Below are 27,976 nucleotides of genomic sequence, written 5' to 3' on the forward strand. Positions count from 1 at the left end.
ACAAAAGATCACCTGATTGTAACTGTCAAATTAGTATATTATGTGTTTGTTTTGATTTGGTTGTTATTGTTTTTATTATTATAAAAACAATAACAACCAAATAAAAACAAATACATACTAATTTGACAGTTACAATCAGATGATCTTTTGTTTGCAATCCGAGTGACGTCAGAATATGTGGGAATAGCACACCTATTAGCGAATTTCCCTATAGGGAAGTAGCTATTACCGTAGGTCTCATGGTAAAACTTAGGCCCGGGACCGATTTACTTTTTCATTTTGATGTCCCCAGAGGCCAAAAACACCATTCGTTCAAATTTTTATATATGTATATATATATATATATATAGGTATATATATATATAGATTTATATATATATGTGTCCGTGAACACGATAACTTGAGTAATTTTTATCCGATTTTGATGAAATTTGGCTTGAAGGTGTAAGGCGGGATAAACTTGAATGAGTTCGCGATCCAGCATGATCGGACCATGGGAACAGGGTTTTATAGGGGGTTTTATGGGGTAAAAATTGGTTTTTCTCACTTTTGACCCTCAAAACACAAAATTTCCCAATTTTTCTCTAAACCTTCTTAAAGAGCTTAAAAAAACAAACAATTCAGTATATCAAAGTGTTTTTGTACGGTTATTGGTTACGGAGAAAACTAAAAAAATGGTAAATTTAAAATTTCCATGTTATTCTTATGGAGAATTTTGTAAAATGTTGTAGTTTGCTTGTTTATGGATATATTTTGATCAAACTTGGCAAATTTATTTATTTTATAGTAAGCTATCAATATTTTACTAAAAACACACTTTATTAGTTTCCTTGTAGCAGCAAACCTAGGTACTCGTTAAACCTAATGTTATTTAAATAGATCAATTGAAAATCAATTCAGCCAAATGGAAATTCGCTTAGACGGCAGGTTTGCTGCGGCGGGGGTATGTTTTTTCCTTCCACCATGACTACGTTGCGGTTGCGAACAAACTGTCTTAAAAAAAATCACACTCATTACTTACGAATATTTTGAATCCAAACTGATGACACGTACTTTACGTTTATAAGCACGCAATCTTGCTTTATAAAGGTGCATGGCCTTCTTTAAAGTTCTGGGCATAGTTGAAATATCAGTTCGTTTACTTCCATGCTATTACAGAGATCTCAACTATTGCTTTCACAGTGTTTTCACTTGATTGGAGAAACATTAATCTGTGGACCAAGTTTACCGGTTCAGCTAATTCAAAATATCATCCACCCATCAGAGACACCATTGATTGTTACTACTGTCAGCTCACCCATAAAAAACTACTGCCATGTTTTTATACTCAACGAGCCACTGTTTTAATGGCAAAACTCTTTAGTCCACCAAATGTTTACTATTCCTATTGGTTCTGATCAAATCTCTTTGTACTGCATTTATTTTTAGATTGACCTGCGATTCAATATTCAAAATCTATCTATACTTCGTTGATCCAATCGTAAAAATGTAATTGTTTTATCTTATACTTAATGGCTTCCAGTTACCAGGGTGTCATTGCTTTATTGTTCATGGGAATCCGAGTGCGGTTGATTAAGCAGTTAGAGCGCGGGATCTGTCCTGCAGGCCCCGAGATCAAGCGCCGGGAATAGCCAATCGTTTTTATGTTCGTGAAGGAGTTCCTCAAGCTGTGCACATACCTCCTCTGTGTGAGAAAATTCCCTTAAAACAGCCATACAATAAAAATACCAATCCTTTCATCCATAAACAAATTGGCCTACAGTTGCCACTCGGAAATAAATCGACGGTTAAAAATACAAGCCAGCAATCGATGGGTTGTGAGAGTATGTGTGCGGGAGGGGTTGTCAACATCCTCACCCGTCACTAGAACATGTCTGAGTCTCATAGATATTCTACTGTGGGGGAGGTAATGTCCCAGTTACCTCGCATTTGCAACCTACCCGAACACGTCATTTGCATGGGAACGCGCTTCTTTCAACCCCTAACTCAGAAAATACTTCGGTCTCGGGTGAAAATTTGCATTCAATTGGCCTTCTTGAAACGAATGATTTCAGCTAAGTCTTGCTGGTCATGTAATAAATCATTTGATTTGGACAAGTATTATTTTGGACCTGAGAATTTAGTAGCTTGAAGCTACTGATCGTGAACAAGTACAAGCTAAATTTTATGGAAAGGGTAAGTGTTTTCTTCAAATAATCGATTTAAAACATGAATAGGCTACCAACGTGTACCCCCGAACACGTGACGTGATTCGATTGGTAAAGATTATGCAATACATACGATTTCAAACTAATAATAATTTCTAATGTTTCTACTCTTTTATAGAAGCTTTAGTATTTAAATTAACTTTTAGTTTTGGGGCCAATTCCATTTTGGATTACAAAAGATATGTTTAGTCCTTGCTGCGGAGCATTTACCACTATTACAGAGTCGGAGTGCAGAGGACGACATGCCTGACTGTAACCAAAAACTGCCATTTCAGGGGTTATAAAAATTACAGTTTTCTGGTAGAATCAATGTTCTCCTCGAGTTTTTCTAAGCGGGAGCTGATTTAGGGAATCTAACTTAACCTTATAAGGGAGTAGATCTCTTTCCCATCCCTACACCTTGAATGATTTCCCTCGGTTTCTCAAATCCACAACCCTCGGGAAAATAAGGACAACCGGATATATATTTTGTGAGACTAAAAATGTCACTTTTCGTGGGTAGGTGGGAGGGGCCCAAAGAATCAAAAAACTAAAACAATCTTAACATTGTGTAATGTAGGCCTACCAGGGATTTTTGCATGTCAGCCATGTTTTAGTTCTGCGTTATCAAGTACTGATCTTGCGTAGACCTACTATGACAGTGGAGCTTTAGCACAGATTAAACAGGGGTGGCGGAATTGTACCCCCCTGGAATTGTACCCCCTGCTGGTTTGTGACGTCACGATGACGTCTCATTTTCTCGACCAAAACGGCGTGTACGGGCTGGAATTGTACCCCCCTCATAAAACTTTGATATTGTTATGCACGAGTGGTTTGATTAAATCCACTGGCATCTAAAAAACTGTACGGACCGGAATTGTACCCCCCTGGAATTGTACCCCCTCAGTTAGAACTCACTTTTATTTTACCAGTGTACGGGGTGGAATTGTACCCCCCTGGAATTGTACCCCCCGTCAGTCTAGCCCTTCTTATAGGACCGGAATTGTACCCCCTGGTCACGGCAGAAGAAAATGTACGGCCCGGAATTGTACCCCCTGGAATTGTACCCCCCCCCCCATTTAACCGAGGAGCTTGTCTATTATGATTACCAACAAAAATCAAAACAATAGTTATGTTGGATATTAGAGGGGAATCACACGAATGTGAACTGAAGCACTGTTATCCGACACCTAATGAATTGCTTGTTGTAAAAGGATATTCTAAGAAACTGCAAATTAAGGCCATTCAGAGTAACGTGCGAGAGGCCTAACAGACTTCTTTGTACGTTATTCATTAATATTTTCTTAACCTTCCCAAGTACTAACTGTTCATGGGTTAGCTTAAATTCACAAAGGTTAAAACTTTGACAAACTGTGAACTACTTTGTACCAGATACCTACATTCGGGACCACGTAAGTTTGCAGTTGAGGGAGGAGCCTATTTACCATATGGTTTTGAATGGACCAATGAGAACCATGCGGTGTTGCCAAATCTAATAATACCAGATGATTTGATAATATTGCTTAGTACATTTTAATTAGTGTTGTCAACGGGCGATGTGGAAAAGTCGCTCTAGCCTTGTCTTGTGATTGGCTGGCACCATCTGCAAACTTACGTGGTCCCGAATTTAATTTTACAACAGGTATTTTGTCAAAAATGAAATACATTAACTTCTTTTCACGGTCATGTTAAATTACGTCGAAAAAGATCGAAGAAAAGTGACGTGAACAAATAACCATTCCATTCTTATAGCGTAGTTATTGTATACAAACTAGTTTAGCTTAGGCTTCTTTCACACCAGCGTGGTGTGGCACCGTCCCGCACCGTCGATGCGGGACGACCCGCAAGGCCCTTTCACACTAGCTGCCCGGATCCGGGCGTTTCCAGGCTGAAACTTAGTGATTTTTGTGACAGCTGTTTCAATTAAACAAGTTGGTTCTGTTCTATGATTTTCAATAGCATTAAAGTTACAAGGATTACCAACAGGGTGCAGCACTATTATTTTTTTAAATTTATGACAGCAGCTAACTTGCAACTAAAAGGTGAGTGAGCGTAGCGAACGAACTTCAACCTGGAGGCGAGTTAGCGTAGCAAACGAGCTAACCTGAAGGCAACGTAAAGGTGAGTGAGCGTAGCGAACGAACTTCAACCAGGACGTGATTGAGCCATGCGAACGAGCTCACTTATGAAGTCAAACGGGACAAAGCCCGCGGGTACAGCTAGTAGGAGATAAAGTAATTCTGTAGTTGATATATATGGTTGATATATAGTTGATATTTTCATGACAATATTTGTAGGTGGTTTTAGGTTAAACAACAATTCATTTCCTTCCATATATTTAGAAGAACATGTAAGTGCTCGTTAAACCAAATGTTTTTATATTAAATAAATCAGGCATGTTTAATAAAATCGTTTGTAAAAATGTAAATATGCAAATGGAAGATGGTTTGCTGCAGTAGGGGTCACGTCCTACAAGCTGACCTTCAAACTTAAACAAAATATAAAGCTTGACCAAACTAATAAGCTCTATATAAATTTCAACCTCAATACCAAGAACAACAAAATTGCCTATTAACAAGAGTACAACAAAATCAACCACTGATAGGCATAGACAGTCAAAACTACTGATTTATGTGCGGGCAAAACCAGCCCGTCCCGCGCAATTGTGAAAGCGCACATAACAGCCCATGATCTAAAAACTATTCATGCGGTTTCGACCCGCATTGGAAGTTTAGGTTCGTGCGGGTGATTTTTCAACCCGGACAGGTGTTTAGGTCTGTCTGGGTCAACCCGCACTGGTGTGAAAGCTCCCATATGATTCAATAGTCTAAACAGCTTCGTCCGGTGGGGCACGGTCCCGCACCGCGCTGGTGTGAAAGAAGGCTTAAGGCCTATGAGCAGTAATCAAAAGGTAAGTATTTCAAATGTATATAACCAAGCCGAAATTCGCTGCTTGCGACTACTCTTAAAAACAAAGTTTGTTAGGATTTGCACTGCTTGTATCGTTTAAGAAAAATCAATCAGCTTGGGTTATAAAATTATTTAGAAGCTTTGTCCATGAGGGAATCAAGCTCAGCGTTAATTTCGTAAACGTTTATTCCATATTGCTTGGCCTTTTATTAAGTCACTAAGGAAGGCAACAGGTATATCCTGCGATCACAAGAACATCGCAGTTATCCCAAACGATCACAGCAAATTTGTCGTCATCTCCCACTATTACGGCAACGCTGTTTATTATCATCTCTTGCGATCTCTGATACAATGTGGTAATTTACCGAAAACGCGATTTAAGAGACACAAAAACAATACGTGATAAGTAACTGATGGCGACTCGTTACAGATTGCTTTAGTGGATATTATAAAATGTAAATTTCTCTTTTCGCACAAAGTATTCATTTGGTTTGGGCACAAAAGTCCCAGGTATTTCCCTAGTCATTAAAGTTCAATTTTAGTACTTAGTTTTTTCGATCACCCTGGTCGCAAAAAACATGCTCATTTTATTTGGAAAATGAATTATTGTTTGATTTTCATTTGAATATCCCTAGTTCTTCCGTTAAATGTAATCCGTTTAGAGTTAGTGTTGAGCAGAATTTATATTGTAAAAATGTTGTAAATAACTGCTTTAAGGTAACCATTGAATATTACAATAATTAAGGTTTATTATAAAATCATTGTGTAATGAGTTCGCAGTGCGGGAATTCAGTGAATTTTTGAGACCAAATCGGTTCTGAGATGACCGGAAACCCTGTCACTCACTTACTTGTGAGCGATTTGTTGGTCTACGAAGAATCATTACCGAAGGTCATGGCTCTTACAATAATCCCTATATCTTCAGGCCTGCATTGTTGTTTGATTAATAGCCTCTTAGAAAAAGCGTTGACCTATGATGTGTACTGTGATTGTGGCTTCGTCTTGTGTATTTTCAAAAATTGAAGGAGATTAAAAGTTAAATTTTATGATCAGGTTTTATGTTATTAGATAATAGTGTATAAAAAGTATTACAGTAAAAACAAACTAAGCAATAATGCATTCAAGTTGTTTAAAGAAAATTAATAAAATATGCATATAGCCCGAGGCGAAGTAAAGTGGCGAAGCCAGATTTTTGGATAATCTCTTCACAATTATAGTTCCTTGGTACAATCACTATTCTGTACAGGTTTGAAAATCCAACATATGTCACTGTAGAAGGCATTCTCTACTACTTCATTTTCATAATACCAATTAAGATTATCGAGTGGGTGGGGGGTACAATTCCAGCCCGTACACAAGCCAAGCTAGCTGTCCAAGAGGGGGGTACAATTCCGGGGGGTACAATTCCACCCCGTACACATTTGGCTTTCTGATGGGGGGTACAATTCCAGGGGGGTACAATTCCACCCCGTACGTAAATATTTTTATGTTGGCAGGGGGTACAATTCCGGGGGGTACAATTCCAGGGGGGTACAATTCCGGGCCGTACATCTCCTGCTCTTTTTAATATCTAATATAATTATCCGGTTCACTGATCACTTGCCCACATTAAATAGATTAGATTTCGTTAAAATCAAAGTGTACGGGGTGGAATTGTACCCCCTCTAGGCGTGACGTCAAAATGACGTCAACGATCGCCGGGGGGTACAATTCCAGGGGGGTACAATTCCGGCGACCCATTAAACAGTCTCCTCTGCTTTAAATTACGGTAGGGTATCTAAAAAACCATTGCTTTCACGGAGCATAAGTAAACATTTCGTGACGATTGGTTTGTGTTATTATTAGTCTCTGCTCATCAAACAACTTGTAATCAACAAGCTTTGAGCTAAATATAAATAGTTTTACTTCCCTGAGATCTACACACACACACAAACTTCCATACGCTTACATCGAGATGCCTTTATAATGTGAAGGATTCTGTTCGTGTCAGCATCACATTCACCCAGTGACAAAAATAAATGGAGAACTTTGATAAACGGCGTTTCTGTTGCCCAGATTTAGAATTGAATTCGCTATGCTTTCACAAATATGATAAAGGTTATTGTTCCATAACCAAAACCGACCACCATTAAATAAAGACACTCTTCTCTAACGTGGACACATTATTTTTTTTATTGATGCATTCTTCTTCTAAGCATCAGTTCACGGTGGTTTTCAACATTTTCTCGTGCTGAAACGATTTATAATTTAAAAATGGACCTTCCTTGTTTGTTTTTAATTAAAATTTGGAATGAAAATTACAATGTGAGACGCTTCTCCTATTCAAACGGGTATGAAAACTCGTTGAATATAGCTTTAAAACGACCCTGGGTTTAAAGGGTCAAACTGCCGACCTTCCGAATAATAACTTAGGTAAACCTTCAAAGATTTAGTTAATTCTAACTCATTAGTCCTAAACGGCTACATTAGTCCGCCATTTTGGATTTTTGGAGGGGGTTAAAACTTCATAATGAGCGAAGTCAGTTACACATCGGGATATGTGTATAGTTATTTAGATATAAAATGTATATTAATATTGGTAATTAAAATTCAATATGTTTGAAACTAATTAAATAACACCAGGTGAATTCGCTGATTTTCTATTCATATAGTCATTGATTCAATGCTTTAGTTTTCTCGCATATCTCCCGGAGCCTCGGCATATTGAAACCTCCTTGTCTCAATGGCCTCCTTTTTCTCCAAATTGTACCTGAATACTCTTCTTCTCATTCTTTCCTTAACGGAACTAATTCCAAAATCTGAGAGAGTCAGCCTAGCTCCATTCTGTCTGCATCCTCAAATCTTAAATTTTTTCACAGTTTAATTTATTTCTAACAAAATTGTTTCTTAGCCTCCTTGTCACATTTAATTCAAGTGATGAATTTTCCTCGGTCTTCCATTCCATGCAGTATGTACCCATATGTATGCAAGTATGTATGTATGCTTAAGTATGCTTTTATTATTCTGTATTCGAAAATAGCCCATTTCCATACTATATTTACTATATAAGTATATCTATACAGCTGAGATCTTTAACAAATAGTGATCAGCTGACTTTTCCTGACATAAACAATACTTTCGCTACATAAACATTACTTTTGCTACACAAACAATACTTTGCCTGACTTCATAAAAGTTACAATCAACTGAACTTTACACTAAAATTTATTGTACAGCTGTATTGTGTTTAGATTAGAAAAGTGAGATTACGAAGTATCAGATAATTTAAGTTTGATGAAGTAGTATTTTTTTCATCGTGATAAAAAGTGTCGTTCAATACTCGTCACTAAAGTCACATTTCGGGGTGAGATAGTGTTTTACATGCGAGTCTTGGTAGTGAAATATACTATTTCATCACTCTGTATTCGAAAATAGCCCATTTCCATACACCAAACACAAATAGTAATCAGCTGACTTTTCCTGACATAAACGGTACTTTTGCTACACAATCAATACTTTGCCTGACATCAACAAAGTTACAACTGAAGAAAAATGAATAGATTACAAAATATCAGATATTTTCTTAAGTTTGATGAAGTAGTTTTTTTATCTTGATAAAAAGTATCGTTCAATATTCGTCCCGAAAGTCCCATTTCAGGAAAAGGAAAAAGTTGCCGGATTGATCCTGAGAAAAGTCAGTTGCTTTTTGATGCTTCAAAACTGGATCTAGCTCCCTGATCCTAGGACTTTAAATAAATTATCCTGGCTGATGAAACTGAAGCAGTGGACCTTGGTTCGTCGTGACAAATCTGCACAGATCATCTCACACCATTCTATACTTATATTCGGGTTAAAATACAGACATAGGTGGCGTACCATCTCAATTGATACTGTGATGATATTCAAAACTCCTTTGAACTAGCACCTATCACACATTTATTAATCCTACCAATGACTACATACCATGATTTTAAGGTACATAGGCAATGATCATAAATCATCTGATTCACAGCCCAGAGGCATACAATTTACCCCTAGAGTATACAAAGCTGGTGGCAGAATGCAGCAGACAGAATCAAGGGGAGAGTCAAGGCCAAGGTCATGCTGATGTCTGGATCTGCAAGCCTGTAGGGCAGAGTCAGGGCAGGGGCATCTCCATCTTCAAGGTAAATTATTCCTTTGAAATTATAGTCACAGCTTATGGTTATAGCAACTCTCTGTACTATTAAGTGACTCAATTTGTCATTTGTAGACTTTTGTGGCCTGTGTTAAAATCCATTGATTTTCTTCACCATCAACCATTTCGTCAGATGAAATTAAGTAAGTCGAACGTCTATAAGGCAAATTTCAAGGGGTAGGGGGAAAATTTGTATTATCGAGGTTTAAAAATGCCTTTATTCGTCTTATAGTTGTTCTTCCTCGCTCTGACAATTACCGGGAAGGAAGAGGGATGGGTGGGTGTTTCATGTTGAGACAAGCTACTGTTTGTTTCGAAAAGTACGTACTATGGAGGTAAAGATCAGGAAAAATTTGTCTTACTCTTATAGAGGTCGCATTCCTCTTGTAGAGGTTTTGTGCTAAGAATATCTGTTGTATAGAGTCAGTACATCAGTCCTAGCCCATGTCACAAACAAATTTGTCTTAAGGAGGTTTTAATCTAATCTAATTACATGTTGTATAGAGGAGTTTTTAGCAGTGACCTCTACGCGTTTCGAGGGGATTTAAAAAATCGTCTTATCGAGGAATTTGTTTTACCAAGGTTCGTACTAACGAGGTTCGACTGTAGACTGTTCAATAGTGCCCTTTGCTGTGAAGTTACATAATCAAAAGATAAGGTTTGAGAGTAGAGAATCATTATGGTTTGGGATATCACTGTAGATTGCAAAACATCTGGCACTGAATTTCATCCAGCAACACAGTTGACATTAAGAAATCAATGAATAATTCAAGAGATTTTGTTTGAAAAACATTCGTCCAAGCTGGAGCCCAATGTTATTGTACGTACTCAATTAGTGATGAGCTGCCTTTTTTACAAAACGAAATTACCTCAGAATTCTCTTGTTTGATTTCAGAAGCTGAGTGAGCTAGTTTACTATTCCAATGCGGTAGTTCAAAGATACGTACAGAACCCACTTCTGATTGGAGGATACAAGTTTGACTTGAGGCTATATGTTTGTGTGCCTTCCTTTCGTCCACTTACAGTCTACTTGTATAAGGAAGGATTAGCTAGGTGAGACATGTCAGCAATCATAGTGTGCAGAAGTGAGAGAATATGTTTGTAAAAAATAAATCCCTGATCCTGCTAAATGGATTTCAATTAAAATTAGCTTCCTCAGTTTGGAATGCATGTTTAGAAATCTTTTTTGAAAAATTCATCCAGGGCTCTCCATGGACCTTTCAAGTTTCCACACCACCCTTACTGATATAAAATTCTACATAGGTTTATAAAAGCTATGACATAAAGGGCAATAACAAAATTGTTATATGTGTTCAAAATTAATTTGATAATTGAATTTGTTGTGTTTGCATTTATTTTTCAACATTTAGTTTTTGTATACGATATGCATTTTAGTAAAGCACTGTTATATAAAACCTAAAACATTTCATAGATTAGTTTCTCAGTTTGTCTATTATCTGTTGTGCCTCAGTTAAATATGGAAAAACAGATAAGTTTAAGTGTTTTTAACTTTAAAATAATATTCTACAGTCAATATTTTTTTCCCTATAAGCCACCTCAATATTATTTTTTTATTTTATTTTTTTTTAAAGACGTTGGCGGCGTCTTTTAACCTTGCATTTTCCCGTCCACATAGACTTACCGCCCGTGCGTGGATTGTACAGTACAAGGTGAACTGTACTGATAAAATTCTTTCGACAGTGACCAGGATCCAAACCCACGACATCGCTGCCTTGGGCCCGAAGTCCGTGACGCTACCGACTCACTAAAATATTTAAGATCCAAGACCTTAACAAACCTAACTGCTTTAAGTTGGCTGAATCATAAACCTAAACCAAGGGCCTTAATATTTTTTGTAAATTTTAGGTTCAAAGTTGGATACACTTAACAGAGAAACATTTGTAATGTGCTTCAACTAAGTGGTTTATAAACTGATACTTTTGCCTCAAATAACAAGCTAATAGTATTGAGGAAAGTGCTACTAATATTTTTATTTTCTTCAGGTTTGGCACTGAGAAGTTTTCTCTCAATGACTTAGACAACCATTTTGCTCATCTGACAAACAGTTCACTCAACAAGCTCGGTCCCCGCTACACCGAGATGAAGGAAAGAGTTGGTGCTGGTAAGATGGAAAATTAATATTTTATAAGAACAGAAACAAATTTAAGTGCTTTCCAAAAAATATTAGAGACAAGAAGACAACAACCTCAAGTTTCCATAATGCCATGAACAAATTTGTAAATCCATGCTTCTATAGTCTTCCTCACATTCAACAAGAAATGTTTTGATAAAAGTGGTGCCATCCTCAAGGCTGAATTTGGAAATAAAATTGTAATTTTCTCATCTTCAGCAGAGGAAAGTTTCTTTTAAACACTGAAAAAGTAAATTAACCTACTATACGACACACCTATAACACACCTAAGTACACACCTATACGACACAAGCACACTATATATTTACCTTTAAACATTTATAAACAGTAAAATTCTTTAGACAAAAAACCAAGCAGATGTAAGGTTTAAGGTTAACTCTGATTTAGTCTTACTGACAAACTATTGTAAAACCAAAAACCCTCTCTTCTTCTTCTTGATCATTGAGATTATAACTTTTGATTTTGCAAGGTACCTGAGTATGGATATGATGCTTCCGTGGTTGTCTAAATTTTGCTTGATTAGTTCTGCTAAGAGTCAAAAGCATTTTGATGGTTCAGAACTTGACCCAACTGTCATTGATCATTGGTCTTTTAATAAATAATGGTCCTTGCTAAAATCCAACTGATCTTAGTCAGTCACAAAGCTAACACCCATCCAACATTCAACCTTCACTCATCTTTTGCCTTAAAATATGCACCCTGATTTGTCACTGACATACGTTTCTAATTTAAGGAATCAGTTGGTCCCACCCACTATTTATAATCATCTTCCCTTCAACATTGTTATTTTGCTTACAGGATGCAAATGGAGTCTAAGACAGCTGAGGCACTACCTACACCAATCCGGCCTAAAGGACTGGTTGCTGTGGCAGAGGATATCTGCTCTAGTAGTACTAACAGTGGCCAGTCAACTCCACGGCATCCCTCCGAGCAACAACTGCTTTGAGTTCTACGGCTTTGACGTTCTCGTGGACTCCTCGCTTCGACCTTGGCTGCTGGAGGTAAAGGGAGACAGGTTTGAATAATTGTCGTTAATGTTATCGAGGGTCCGGATTGTTATTCATGTAACTGCAACTCGGATGTTTTTTAGCCTATGGTGCACTCTCATGACAGGAACTCATCCCTCATAAGATCCTAGATCCCTTACTGATCTTTAGAGTTTCTTTATAATTTTCCCTGGCCTTCTCTTTGATCTTTACAACTTATACCAAGAATCTGTGCAAATACCTAACAGACTGGGCATCTAAACAGTATGTGAAAGGTTGTTTCCTCCATACTTTCTTACGATTTTCCCTGGCCTTCTCCTTGATCTTTACAACCCATCCCAAGGATCTTGTGTGCAAATACCTAACAGACAGGGCATCTAAACAGCATGTGAAAGGCTGTATCCTCCATACTTTCTTACGATTTTCCCTGGCCTTCTCCTTGATCTTTACAACCCATCCCAAGGATCTTGTGCGCAAATACCTAACAGACAGGGCATCTAAACAGCATGTGAAAGGCTGTATCCTCCATACTTTCTTACGATTTTCCCTGGCCTTCTCCTTGATCTTTACAACCCATCCCAAGGATCTTGTGCAAATACCTAACAGAGTGGGGCATCCAAACAGCATGTGAAAGGCTGTATCCTCCATACTTTCTTACGATTTTCCCTGGCCTTCTCCTTGATCTTTACAACCCATCCCAAGGATCTTGTGCAAATACCTAACAGACTGGGCATCTAAACAGTATGTGAAAGGGTGTTTCCTCCATACTTTCTTACGATTTCCCCTGGCCTTCTCCTTGATCTTTACAACCCATCCCAAGGATCTTGTGTGCAAATACCTAACAGACAGGACATCTAAACAGCATGTGAAAGGCTGTATCCTCCATACTTTCTTACGATTTTCCCTGGCCTTCTCCTTGATCTTTACAACCCATCCCAAGGATCTTGTGCAAATACCTAACAGAGTGGGGCATCCAAACAGCATGTGAAAGGCTGTATCCTCCATACTTTCTTCGATTTTCCCTGGCCTTCTCCTTGATCTTTACAACCCATCCCAAGGATCTTGTGCAAATACCTAACAGACTGGGCATCTAAACAGTATGTGAAAGGGTGTTTCCTCCGTACTTTCTTACAATTTTCCCTGGCCTTCTCCTTGATCTTTACAACCCATCCCAAGGATCTTGTGCAAATACCTAACAGACTGGGCATCTAAACAGTATGTGAAAGGCTGTTTCCTCCATACTTTATTACGATTTTCCCTGGCCTTCTCCTTGATCTTTACAACCCATCCCAAGGATCTTGTGCAAATACCTAACAGACTGGGCATCTAAACAGTATGTGAAAGGCTGTTTCCTCCGTACTTTCTTACGATTTTCCCTGGCCTTCTCCTTGATCTTTACAACCCATCCTACACATTTTACACAGGATATCCTCTTTACATGTGTAAAATATAATATAATCTGAAATGGTTGTGTAAAATATACAATTTTTATATCAGTTATATCTAGTTTGTTTTCTTATGGTTTCAAAATTCTTCTGTGAATAACATTTCTTCAGAAAAGTTTCCTTATCATATCAACCTTTTTGTTGTTTTTACCTTGCTTATTTTTAAGAAGACTTTGGAACCAGGTAATTTTGATGGAAAATAGCAAATAGAGTAATGTTGGTATTGAGGTCGCTAAACTTTTCTATTGGACTCAAGCCCACATGACTACAGAAAACTCATGAAACATTTCTTTGAAAGAGTTCAACTTAGTAATGTTGGTATAGAGGCCGCTAAACATTTCTGTTAAACTAAAGCCCAAGACAAGACTCCTGAAAACTCATGAAACATTTCTTTGAAAGAGTTCAACTTAGTAATGTTGGTATAGAGGCCGCTAAACATTTCTGTTAAACTAAAGCCCAAGACAAGACTCCTGAAAACTCATGAAACATTTCTTTGAAACAGGTCAACTTGAGCCCAGCCCTGGGCAATGATTGTGACGTCGACCCTGCAGTCAAGAAGCCTATGTTGCACGACATGTTTGACTTGTTGGGTCTGCCTGTTTGCAATACTGGACTGTCCCTCTTCACAATCTGGTCTGGAGAAACTATCCGAACCATATCTAACCAGAGCAGCAGGTAGAAATGTGTATTGGTTATTGATCATTTAACGATAGTACCTATATGAATCGTCATACAATACTCAAGCATAATACTTGGGAACTTAACACACATACAAATAACCTGTTGAAGATAGAGGTAATTTGTTTAATTCTGAAGCGTAACCTTTTGTGTTTAAGGAGGATTGAGTTAGAGATTTACTGAACCATTTTCGAATTGGATTATCGATACCTGACTTTAACCTTCATACTTTCAAATAAAGCTCAGAAATAACTCAATAGCTGTAGATAAAACTATTTAAAGTTAGAAGCCATGCTAGTTAGTAGATATCCTTTGTTTGGATATACCTTTGACAATTTGTAGAACTAAAAATGTAATGACATTCCCATGCTAAAGTTGTGGCCAGTTTTTGAATGAAAATTAGCAAGTGAAATTGAACCACTGACATGACTACGCTGTTATAAATGACTGATTTCTCTCCTCCACCGAGATATTTCCACAATGTCAAGTTGAAAGATCAACTCAAGTAAGCCTTAGCATCTTTTTCCCCCAAAATATTTCAGTATCAAAAAAGGGGGTAAATATTATTTTAGGCTGAAGAACTAACCACTATGAGTAGCTCATTCAAATTGGTTCTTTATTAGTAAACAGGCCACAGCTGGTTCATTCAGATGCAATGTTCACTCAAGTATCCAAAACTAAATGGTTCTACTTTCCCAATCACCTTTTACTTTTCCAGTCATAGCTACAAGCTGATTTTTCTTAGCTTTCATTCATTAAGTATGTTTTCCTTTCTAAACTATGTGGTGTTCTAGCTCACGCTCAACAACATCCATAGAAGACACGATCACTGGTGAAGAGGAAGAGGAAAAGACGCCCATTAGTGTCGGAGGGTGTGGAAGTAGCAGAGCTAGGTCTGCTCCGCATACAGCCGTAACCGTGGTAACCGTAGCAAATAGGTGGAGACGTAGAGGGCAGCCTGACCAGGGGCGCAAGAAGACAGCGAAAACCAATCACGAACCTCCACCCAGGCCTAAGACCCACCGGAAGCCAAGTGCTACGAGAATAGGAGCGTTCCTACCTACAGTGAACATCGGCGAGGAATACCATAGTCCGGAGGAATGGGCTACATGTAACGAAATTGTGACAAAGCACAACGGAACAAAGACTTATCGTAGGTCAAAATGTTCCCCTTCTGCACTCTGGGGGAACGGCCGAGATTGGAGGGATCCTCCAACCAAAGAAGGGGATTGGGTGAGAGTTTATCCTCTGGGACAAAAAGCTCTCGGTAGAAATACACTTTGGCACGACGAAACACCTGAACCCCACACCACAATGTTTGGAGATAAAGAAATAAAAACTATAGTGTCCAATGTAAGTAAGTGTTCAAAACTGGCAAAGGAAATATTCCAGAAAAACCCAACGGTAAGTGACGAAGAAAGAAATGCCTTACTGATGAAAAACTTAGGACTTGCCGGACTCGTTTGGTTACCGAATAACTAAAGCTACTATTTTAAACATTATTTACTTTAGTCACTAAACATCTGCCTCAGAGCTTTCAAAGTGAGCACTTTGAATATTCAAGTGGCTGCTGTTTTATTTATTGTGTTCATTTACTCATGTAATTAATGTTGATAAGAAGCTTTAGCTATGTAAATAAACAATATGTTGAACATTAACATAAGGCTCAAAGTCGTTTAACCCCATATTCTTAAAAGGGTTGGATAGCCGGTGTTTTGGGAGCTTTGAATATTAAAATAGTTAGAGTTACCTCACTTGCCTGAAGATATAAGTAAGTAAACTATTCTACTCTCAGCTTTGTTCATGCTAAAGGTGTTTTTTAATTGAACATGATAATGAGTGTACACACCAAGCAATTACTCAATTATATAATACACATAATAGGCATATTGTGTCTTTTTTTTGCTTATTTTATGTTTGTTGAAAATCACAAAATCGTTGCAATTATTTTAGTGAGATGATGCAAATTAATCCCCTCTCTCAACGCAATGTTGGAGTTTTATTAATTAAATATAGTAATCATTAATGAAAGCGGGACAAAATAAAATGTACTAACATATCAACAACATATCATAAAAACTAATTGTTAACCACATTTTTTTGGGGGGAAGCCTACATTTTTTTGATAAATTTATATTGAATGTCAATACAGAATACTGTTACTTCAGTAAAGAAAAAATATACATATGAATAAAAATAAACTAAGCAGGAAGGACGTCGTCAAACGTCACCAATAAGTACCGAGGAAATGTCCGCATTGAGGGACGCCAGTGTTCATGAGTACTCAAGAAGACGTTTACTAATCACCAATTCAAATTGCTTTAACTCGTACTATAGGCTACAGTTACTATTATATGCAAAACTTACTTTAATAAACAAAGTATCTAGTACAAGATAAAACACACAGTGTCCGGCAAAATAAGAGTGTGGCTGACAGACGACAGATCGTGCTAGCGTACGAAGGATAGTACAACGCAATCTGAGGAAAATATATCCCCAAGTGCACAAAATACCCCATGTGTTGCAGTCAAAGAGGTAATAAGAAGACGTAATTAAAATATCTTTAACAAGAACATATTTATTCTGATTATGTGACAGCCAAATTAACATAGTATACATATAAACAACAAAAGTATACATACTACAAACTAAATCCTGTGATAACAAGAAAGATTCTTTAGATATTTTGGCTGAAGAAATTATTAAACATTAAAAAACAACAGATGTACAAAAGGATGCAGTTTTAAACACAACCGTACTAATGGTTATTATTTTTTTATGTAGAAGATATGACATAAAATACAAAGTAAAGGCACATTCTGGTAGATTCCTAATTTTCTTAACAGTATAGAAAAAATATTACAAGACATCGTGCTTTAAATGATAAATTTCTAATATCACTTCATTACAGTTATAAGTTTTTATAATTGATCTACAATATAGACATGAGTCGTAGCACCTTCTTTTATCATCAATTCCTTACAACTTAGTTTTTATGTTAAAAGAGAATCCACTGAAGGCAAGTTCTATTTCATGTTTTATTTTCAGATGATTAGAAAAATAATAAACTCTTAATAATAACCTCTTAATAAAAATAATAACCTGTTCTGCATAGTAGCTGGGACCCATTATTGAGGAACATTACGTTTGTTCTATGTTTGTGTTACTGTAATTTGCCAGAATGTTAGTGAATGCAAAACAGAATATGTATACAGAACAAAATATAGTTTCTATTGACCAACCAACAGTGAAGGATTAGTGTTTTCAAATTGTCATATTTTTTTACTTCAACTATCACAAATAGTAATTAATAGTACAAGGTAACTAATTTTTAATAAATATTTACCAAAGTGAAATCACTAATAGACATTGCAAATATTTCACTAGCCTAGATAAATTTCTATATGAATTAACAATGTAAAACAAATTATGATTTTTATTCCTGCAATGATACTTAGGCCTACTACTAGCCTACAGTAAACAGGAAATAAGCCTTCAGAAGCTAAATAACCAAAGCGTATTGTACACTCTTCCAGTAAAAAAAAAAAAAAAAAAAAAAAAAAAAAAACTAAACCTAATTAAAACTAAAATCCCTGTGAAATGCTTCGACAGAATAATTGACTTGTGACTAGAATAAAATGGGTTTAACATTTTATTGTTGAATGCCAAAGACAACCGATAGTAAAGTAAAATTCATGGTAACTTCAAGTGACAAGAATTGTGTCAAATATTTAAAATCGTCTTTTCCTAAAAAGTAAATTGTAACAAATAGTTTCAGCTGTACCCGCTTATAATGTAAATTATTAGCTTTGGTTTTTGTCAATTCTAACAGTTTATCATTTTTCCTCCCGCTATAATTCTAGAAAATTGTATACATCGGGAAAAACTAAATAAAAATTATTTTATCTATATGTAATGCTTAACAATTATTTTTAAACAATTTCAAAAGTTTAACTATTATTTTTGGTAGAATTTTTAAATAAATAAACTATTTAAAAATAAAATCAGCCTTTAAAGGAACTATGAACATAAAATAAAATATTATCTGATAACAACCAACCTTTTAGTGTCCTGAACAGCAATTCGTAGTGGAGGCCAACTGGAGGGCTATAGCCGCCAGAGATTGTTTCCCTATTGCACTCCCTTTACAACAGCCTTGTTCTAGAACTTTCCTCAGTTGGTTCATAGTCTTCAAGCAAACAGTAACACAGCAGTTTTGAACCTTTTTACCTTCTTTAGTACACTCACACTTGTCATCAGCTGATCCACAACTCCCACTGGAACTTGCTGAAGCTTGAGGCGTGTTGGTCGAATCTCTATTACTCCCTGAAGGGATTGTGTATTCAGTTTGTTCAAGTGTTTCCTCAGAGCTTAACAACCCCACAGCATCCTCCAAAACCAAATTGTTATTCTCCATGTTTCTCCATAGCTCTGTAATATCTTCGTTTGCTGCAGAGCTATTTTCTGCGGGGTTTCTGTTTGTGTCTTTACTGAAAGACGAGTCAGACTTATGGTTTGTACCAGGAACGTCTTCAGTTGTTGTCGATTCTTCAGGTTGATTTGGTTTGCCTTTCCTCATTATTTCATTCCACTGCAACTCCAGTATATCTAATTGAGGACTAATGACGATTTCACCTACTGAAGAAATGTCTTCCCATTCAGATTGCTTTCCAAGTTCCATGATTATTGTCTCTGGGTCTACATCGGGTGATATGTTTCCAGCCGAATGATTCAGAGAGGGTGCCTCTGGAGCAGTGTTTGTGACAAACGTTGCTGGTAATGAGCTACCAGTTTGTGAATCCTTGTTAGCAACCTCACTGATGAGGTTCAGTGTGATTAATTCCTTCCCTTTCTTCACATGACTGTTTTCAAAGCCAACGTTTGGCAGAATGGATAGATTTGTTGTCGGTTCATTGTTATTAGCTTTCGTAATACCCTGTACTTCTATCTCACCATCACCGTTGATTTCAAACATGATTGGTTCAAAACCACTTTCAGATATTATCTGGGAAGATTTACAAACGTTTTCTTGATTTGCATCCGATGACACCGAAGAGGCCAAATATGAAGAAATATCCCCTGTAACATTTGGTTTTGAATTAATTTATTAGCCTATTATATTAATCACATTTGTGATGTTTCGATCAAAGATAAGTGAGCAATTTAAACACAAATAAAAGTACTGTACTGAATAATTAGTGAAACTAAATTACATTGTTGAACAAAAAAAGCTGATTGATTAGATCTTGCCTCGTTTAGTAAAATATTGACCAACCAAACTAAATAACAACTGTAATATTTTAAATTACTAATGTTAATGTAAATAATGGTATTGAATATTTAGACAATTGGACAATAGTCCACAGTTGCTACAGAGGGGTGTAAAGCTTACTTAGTTCTTTCCAGAGAAGAATGAGAGAGAACTAAAACAGAGTGGGAGAGAGATCCCTTTTCTCCGTTAGGTTAGGCCTATATCAGAAGGTTAGGTTAGCTTCGTCATTTTGTTAAGGGGAAAGCTTACCATAATTGTTGGGGAGATTGTTGTAAAATTGTATAAAATATACCTGTTGAACTGGATAAAGGGTCTTCCGTAACATCTTCTATGTCAGAAGGATTATCTTCAACATCAGAACAATCCTCAGCTTCTGCCACTGTGACAAGGTCCTGAAAATAAATGTAAATCAAAACAATCGTATAAATGTAACCATGTAACTTACTAATAATTTTTTCAATTAAAAAGTCACAAAAAAATGATGTGTCTAAAATAAGTGTTTACAAAACTGTTAAAAGCATGTTGTGAGTTATTGAAGTATAAACAATTTGATATCATTCACTCAAAATATTTAAAGAGATAAACAATTTTCCAGTTAAAAGCTATTAACCAAAAATGTGCAATGCATAAGATGAAAATTTAGTAATACACTTGCAGATTTATGGAAGGAAGAATTTAAATACAGTATTCTAATTACCAATAGTTCGTCCGTTTGGCAATGATACCCAGCGGATTAGGAACCTTCTTGGAACTCAACTCACCCTCTCGACCTGCTGGCTGGAGACAAACAGTGACTCACCCACTGTCACAGTTGTGTCCCACAATTCTGTAACTTTTTTTATTTTAAGTTAAAATAAATTGTTCTTTATAAATTTTAGTTCTACTCTACATGAAATTCCAAAAATAATGAGCACGAACACGATGTGGGTACTAAATATCTACGATCTGAAAGTAGTACAATTACTCTGAATCGTCACCAGTTTTATCCGACTTTCAGATCGTACATATTAAGTATCCACATCGTGTTTGGACTCATTATTTTAGGAATTTCATGTAGAACTCAAATATATAGAGAACAATTTATTTTTAACTTAAAAAAAGTTACAGATCTGTGGAACTGTGACAGTAGGTAGGTAAACTTTTTATCAAAGGCCATTCCGCCTGGCAAGCGGGTCGGGAGGGTGAGTTGAGTTCCGAGAAGGTTCCTAATCTGCTGGATATCATAGCCAAACGGACGGACTATAGGTCAAACCAATGTCCATCAGATTACTGTGTGAGATCTTGAGCTCCATATAGTATTCACTCTTAATTTTTATCCCATCATGCCAAGTAATTAACCACACTGCTCATTATGATCTAAATTTTTTTTACATAAGTGGTATTTTTAAGCTTCTTTTAATGAACCTCTAAATCATAATGTCTAGTTGCTGTCTAATGTCGATCTTTTGCTAGATATACTGGGTCCACAATCAATCCAGAGCAACCTTGGAAGGTAAGCACTGTAACCACTCATTGTCTATGTTTACTCACCGCAAGGTTACCGTGAGTCGCGCAGTGTTTCAACAAGCCCTGTTTGTCCATGAAGGTTCGTCTGCAGCCGTTGTGTGGACAGACCATTGGTCGCTGACCCGTGTGTGTACGGATGTGAGTCTTTAGATGATGGGAAGCTGTGAATGCTTTGCCACAACCATTCTCTCCACACCTACGATATCAAATATGTGAAGTAGATTGGGTGAAAATAGCAAGTTGTGTCATGAATTGTACTAGTGATGTGGTAAAGCAAATTTTCAATAACCTGAATTTAAAAGGAAAGTTTTAGTTCAAGATTAGATTGGCTGGATTCAAGCACTGAATCTCGAATTTCATTACACTTGACATTTGTCTGAGCATCTCACATAATTGATTTAATTTTACTTTAAAATCTGAAAAATATGTTTCATTTAGCTTTAAAATTTGTAAATAGTTTAGGAAAATTACATACTTCTTTAAAGTAACAGTAAAACATTTTCCTACGCTAGAATGATTGTTTCTTTTGAACATTTCTGCCAACATTCACACAAGAGCTGTCAATAGATACATTTATGTTTCACTCACTTGTAAGGTCGCTCCTGTGTGTGTGTTCGAATGTGTTTCTTGAGATCACTGTGGGTCGTGAAGTACTTTCCGCAGCCGCTGAAAATACAGTTGAACGTGTCTCCATTGTGCAGTCTTTGATGGGCTCTCAGTCTGAAAGTATCCGACAAACTATTAGAATACCTATCTATATATATATACGCAAGCAGTTTTCCTTTTGGAGTTATAACTCAACAACGACTGGACGGATTTTTGTTTGAGGTGTCAAATTAAAGGTATTTTCTATACCTTTAAGTATGAGGAAATAGCTAAAAACTACTTATTTGAAAAAAATAGCAAAACGGCCATTGGTGACCTGCATGTTTATAGGATACCCCACTAACAATCATTAAAAAGTAAACGAAAGTCTAACAAAATACAATTTATTGGCCTAGCACTAAAAGGGTTAATCCTGTGGAGACTGGATGAAAGCTTACTATTGTTTTACTGTTGTAAATACAGTATTCACAGCAGTTCCCAACAAATTATACATTACTTCACCAATCAACTTTTGGTGTACACTACCTGTAAAGTGTATTGAAGGCCTTTTCACAGCCATCATGGCTACAGTTGAAAGGTTTCACTTTGGTGTGAACTCGAACATGAATCTTCAGGCTATAGGACGTCAGAAAGGCTTTCCCACAATTTGGCTGTGCGCACTTAAACTTGTATTCTCCTATAGAGAAAAATGGAAACAATAGAAAAACTGATCAAAAAGTGATTATCAAAATTTGAAGAAAATAATGAGGTTGGTTAAGGATGATAAAGAGATTGGTATACAATACAATTCTTCTAAGCAACAGTTTCATTTCAAGAATCTTTTACGTAGCATACACCACAGAGTGAAAAATTGGGAGAGGCAAAAACAATTACAAATGAAAGCTTACGTGCAACAGGTTAAACAGTGTTCTACTAGCGCAAAATAATGTCCGGGTGCTTGGGGAGAAAGAAAGCATCATAAAAGTTACAATCACAAACTGTAAAGGTAAGTATGTATGTAAATTAACTTTGTAAATTGGTGATCTTGCTGTTGGAATGGATTTGGTGATGTTTTAACAAATTCTACATATCATGCATTTAATTTTCTCTTTCTCTAAAAGCTGGGGGCTTCCACCTCACCCCCCCCCCCCCCCCCCAATTGCCATCGAGTGTGGGCGCCCTTCAATATGGGTTTTCTCCTAACACTTAGGCCTACTAAGTATTTAAAATTTAACTATTAATTGTCTCCATCTTAAGATAGCTTCTGATTTCAAAGTCGTGAGGCTGTGTCTAGTACAGCTGTGGTGTCAGTTTTCAACAGGTCAAAGACAACCCATGTGATGAAAAACAGAAGACGATTTTCAATTTAGCGGGAATTGCGACCAAATCATACAAAGAAGATCATACAATCATTATGATACAAGTTAAATAAAAACCTGGCTACTGATAAAATGTAAGCTAAACTAATAACTGTTAAAACAAATTTAATGCTGTGTTACATTACAGGAAGTACTGTGATGGAGGTATGGTCTGGTAAAAATGTAAAGGTGATTCTCCAACCAAGCAAAGGTACACAGTAAAACCACACTAACTCTACAATTTGTGGACCCAGAGGTTGTTGAGTTTGGAGTTGTTGGGCAATCTAAAACATTGAATTTTTTTATAAATGAATCCCTGACTGACTAATTTTTATTACATATAAATTCATTACTTAAATAATATGTATTTTTACATATTACGTAAACAATTTTCAAAGAAATCTAAAATATTAAAGAATTATGCAAAACTAAATGTTCTGAAAAAAAATAAATTTTAATTTTGCATGCACCCTGCACCCTGTTGAGTTACCGGGTGTCGAGTTAATGAGGAATTAATGTAACAAGGAAACTACTGGAAAAAGAAAATTTAGAACAAAGGTGAGAAATGGCCCTATAGGTGTTAAATCTCAATAACAAAACTTCAAACAAACACAGCTTAGAGAGCTTTTAGTGGTTCATAAAATAAAACGTAATTACCAAGTTATGAAGACAAGTCAAGCGAAGCAGAAGATCCCGAAACAGGCCTGACACAGAGTTGGTTTTAGCATTGTTAGCAAAACATATTCAACACTAACGTTAGTAAAATTCAGCCTGAGCGAGTGGTGACACAGTTTACACCGATGTATGGTTTAAAGTTTAAAAAACATTGGTTGTAAGAACAAACAATATTTTGCAGCCCAACAAATGGTTGAGCTGATTTGAGATTTTATGTGGGATAAATTGATTGTGGTATTAATTATTTCTGCAAAAAGCGTTCGAGCAAAGCATGATAAGGGAGCACAGTAGGCAAGACACTCAAGCAAAATAGTTATTTTTAAGTTAATTTGATTACCTACCAAAACACAAACCTGTTTAGCCTTAATACATTAAGCAGGACACATTTAATAGAATCTCACCTAAACTATGAAATTAATTTATTGACTTAATGTAATGTTAATTCTCTAAGGCATTAAACAAAGAAGGAGGGCTCTGGAACTGGTAGGAGATGAAAGGTACGGTAATTAATCAAGTTTTAATTATGAAAAACCATAAGTGGCCTATCGTACTATCGATTCTTAATGTGACTGTTTTTTTTTTTCATTTAGAAGGTTTGAGTACCGGTATGGTATTATAGATCTAAAGCTATAAGTTAGGGAACCTTTTTTACAAAGGTCACTTTCATGTTCTGTTGGCAGCTAAACCATAGTTAAAACATAGGGTACTCCTTAGTTTGTCATCCTTATAGAACAGCTGACGTCAATTTTATTGTTAGTTCTGTACGTCGCTCTGTAGGGGTCATGTTTTGTTTAGGCTACAATTAATTAGCGTCTTGTTATTTCAGTTATTTAAAATCTTATTTTCACAGGCTGTTGTTGCTTGAACCTCTGTAACCAAATAAAACGATCCAATCATAAACAATACCGTAACTGTTCTCCTAGTTATATAACCAAATCGTAAAGAAAAAATTATGAAACTAAACCTAAAATAATAGAAACAAATTTCGTCTACACTAGCGATCAGAGTTGTCATACATGAAATAGACACGAAAAACAAGCTTCACAATTTACAATGGGATGAGAAGTCTACTTGTGCTGCTTTGTCTATGGCTAAACTTAGCGCACCCAGTCTAAAGCCTATTAACTCTGTCAAGCATGTATCAGACAGTTATTGTATTTTAGGCGTGTTACTATAGCCTTCAGTGGTTGACGTCTTAAACTACAGTGTTAGAGGGACGGGTTCGATTCCCAGCACAGCCATTTTCCTATGGATTATGGACCATGTAAAAAAAAAAGCGTTTGAGTTTTTAATTGTAGGTACCTCCTTGAAAAATAAGATAAAATAACTCACCTTTATGAGTTTTCATGTGAGTTCTAAGATTTCCTACAGTAGTGTATCTGCGTTCACATCCGTTGTATTCACACTGAAATTTCTTTACTTGTTTTTGCATAGTCATCGGATCAGTAGTTTCAACAGTAATGGTCGCATGTGACGGAAACTCTGGCATTGCCGAAGAATTTCCTACAGCTATACGCATTTCTATTTCATCTGAACTAATTTTGTGATGTATAAACCTACAACAATAAGTGTACTATTATAACAGGCCCACTATTGTAGTACTGGCATGAAACCTTAATCTAGACTATAACTTAGGTATTTAAAATAAATAATAAGTTACGGTAGGCATAACTTACTTTGGCCTAAAATTATAATTTGCAAAGGATACGCGTCTTGTAACCGGACGTGGAGTAGGTGTCCAGCAGTTACTGACCTAACCTAACTAACCAAACTTGCAGATAATGAAAAAATCGAATGAAGGTTAAATTCTGTTCATAAAATAAAATTATAAATGCTAAAAATTCTAACAAAAGATGTACAGTTAAGAGGAATTGGCATTCAAAGCAAAATCTTTAACAAAAAGTTAAAGTTACCACCCATGGGATTTGAACCAGGGACCTCTTGCATATCAGCCGAACGGCCGAGCACTCTATCCACTACACCATGAACGCCGATGTCTGTACATCGTATCATTGTGGTAATGGCGTTCCGGGACCCCACAACCTGGTGATGTCACTGCTGGACGCCTAATTCCACGTCCGTTTACCGGACGCGTATCCTCTGTGATTATAATTAGCGATCACACAGGTTGCCTAGCTTGTATGAAAAAAAACAAAACACACAACACAACATTGTTTGTAAAACAGCCTGTTTGGTTGTCACTTTAGATGTCGGCCCTAACTTAAAACAAATTTTCAGAAGTAACTTAAACCCAAAATAAAATTATATCGATCACAATAATCAATAATAATTATATCGATCGGTAATTATATCGATCACAAACGGTACGATAAAATAATATTACTTCATAATTTTAAACCCATTAAATATAGGCTAGAAGATATTTAAGTTAAGCACAACTTACCCTGCCTCTTTGTTGTTATGGTCGATTCTAGCAATATATGTAGTTGTTGCTTGAGGTGTATTGTGGTTCAAAATGTTAGCAGTGTATATTGGACTCTGTTCAAAAGCTGTATCAAAGTTCGGTATTTCAAGGAATTCCATGTTACTAGAAAAATCTTGGAATTGTGGAAGATCTTCACCTAAACTGAACTCGTTATTTTGATCCATTTGTTTCTTTGTACGGTTCCTGTAACAAATGTTGAGATATTTAATTAATTACAACTCTAACAGATAATAAAACCAATTGAGGGTAAATCCCTGAACGAGACTATGAGTCTCTTGCTTTAGAACTATTTAGAAGGAAAAACATACAGTTTATTTATGGCCAATAGATGTTGCATTAAGTCAACATTGTAAAGAGCAGGGCCAAAACACATAATATTGAAACAATGAGTTACAGACCAACTAAAAAGAAATGTATTCTAACTAAACTTATGATGAATGAATAATTAATTATGGAGTAAAACATTTTGATAATGATACCTGAAGGTAATTCAATTGAACAAAATGGTGTGTGTACACTTCATAACACAAAACAGCTGTCTGTAGTCTGCACTGATTTCTGCTGAAAGTGAAAGATTCGAAAAGGGAAAACAAATTGCTTAAAAACATATGACTGAGACGACCCTACATCTGCATGGCTCAATGCCACAGGAAATAAGCTAAATTAATACCATCATTGATTATATATTCTGTATTCAAATTTTATAAATACTATACAATGGTTGATTATACTATATCAATAACATAAAAAGGTCTTAAAACATTCCTAAGGATCAAATCTGAAATTTCTTGAGCTAACACAATAATAATTTTGAATGGACTGAAATTACCGTAGTTAAATTTGAATAAGCCTTAGTTATTAAATAATTTAGTACTTTTAATACTTTTTAATAAAATGGCGACCATACAAAGTAGGTATTTTAAGCCAAGTATGAATGGAGATGAGTGTAGGATGAGTGGCTCGATCTGTTAGTCTTGTTAGTGACTAAGGCCGACATATTCCTTAGACACAGATGTTAATTAATATCATCCCATACAGCTAATGGCAGCTAAGGGACCTGCAGTTTATAATGGAATCCGAACCACATTTTTACCTAGTCAAAGCTATAACCAAAGATTACATATGCTGCATGCTGCATGTGTAATCTTTGCTATAACTAACGAATTGGTCTATCAGAATAGTATTGAGGGTAGTCGTAGTACTCATCACTAGTACCACAGAAAACGTACTACTATCTATAACCCAGAATGCCAACCGCATGGTAAAAAGCATTAAGCGGTTTGAGAGAGCTTTGCCTGTCAATCCGTAGGCAGCGCCACCAGCGTTGCCATGCAATAGCATAGCGACGCTGGTGGCGCTGCCTACGGATTGACAGGCAAAGCTCTCTCAAAACACCTAATGCTTTTTACCATGCGGTTGGCATTCTAGTACGTTTTCTGTGCTAGTACGGACGTTAAGCCACACCAGGGAGTATTGCATCCACAGTGCGTGCCTATAAATATCCACAATTCGTGACCTACTAGTAGGTGGATTACAAGACGTCGCTACCGTCCCAAACAAACAACAGGAGACGATAAAGAACAATGTTATACATGTTTATAAGGGTAGCATACAATAATTG

At 36.4% G+C, this 27,976-nt stretch overlaps 2 protein-coding genes across 3 annotated transcripts in view; one reads left to right on the forward strand and one right to left on the reverse strand.

Moving 5' to 3' along the window:
• Positions 1-16,122, forward strand: part of LOC128986967 (probable tubulin polyglutamylase TTLL2) — a 35,233-nt gene extending 19,111 nt beyond the window's left edge. The window contains exons 5-10 of one of the 2 annotated variants that reach the window (XM_054407600.1): positions 9,088-9,241; positions 10,148-10,305; positions 11,256-11,374; positions 12,203-12,405; positions 14,338-14,510; positions 15,308-16,122. In XM_054407600.1, the coding sequence (XP_054263575.1) occupies positions 9,088-9,241; positions 10,148-10,305; positions 11,256-11,374; positions 12,203-12,405; positions 14,338-14,510; positions 15,308-15,995 (1,495 nt within the window). In that variant the 3' untranslated portion in view covers positions 15,996-16,122. The remainder of the gene's footprint in view (positions 1-9,087; positions 9,242-10,147; positions 10,306-11,255; positions 11,375-12,202; positions 12,406-14,337; positions 14,511-15,307) is intronic. The other variant, XM_054407601.1, reaches the window with a different exon arrangement.
• Positions 16,123-18,063: 1,941 nt separating this feature from the next.
• Positions 18,064-26,905, reverse strand: LOC128986678 (metal regulatory transcription factor 1-like). Its single transcript, XM_054407165.1, has 8 exons — positions 26,835-26,905; positions 26,314-26,538; positions 25,242-25,465; positions 22,423-22,573; positions 21,880-22,011; positions 21,316-21,487; positions 20,078-20,177; positions 18,064-19,592 (listed from the first exon to the last, which is right to left on the reverse strand). Exons 2-8 carry the CDS (start codon positions 26,517-26,519, stop codon positions 18,577-18,579), a joined length of 2,001 nt encoding a protein of 666 aa, XP_054263140.1. The 5' UTR covers positions 26,520-26,538; positions 26,835-26,905; the 3' UTR covers positions 18,064-18,576.
• Between the last annotated feature and the right edge of the window lie 1,071 nt (positions 26,906-27,976).

This window comes from Macrosteles quadrilineatus, unplaced genomic scaffold (assembly GCF_028750875.1).
Source record: "Macrosteles quadrilineatus isolate MER2022 unplaced genomic scaffold, UCM_ALF_1.0 Scaffold_2__2_contigs__length_208266976, whole genome shotgun sequence".
NCBI classification, from domain to species: Eukaryota; Metazoa; Arthropoda; class Insecta; order Hemiptera; family Cicadellidae; genus Macrosteles; species Macrosteles quadrilineatus.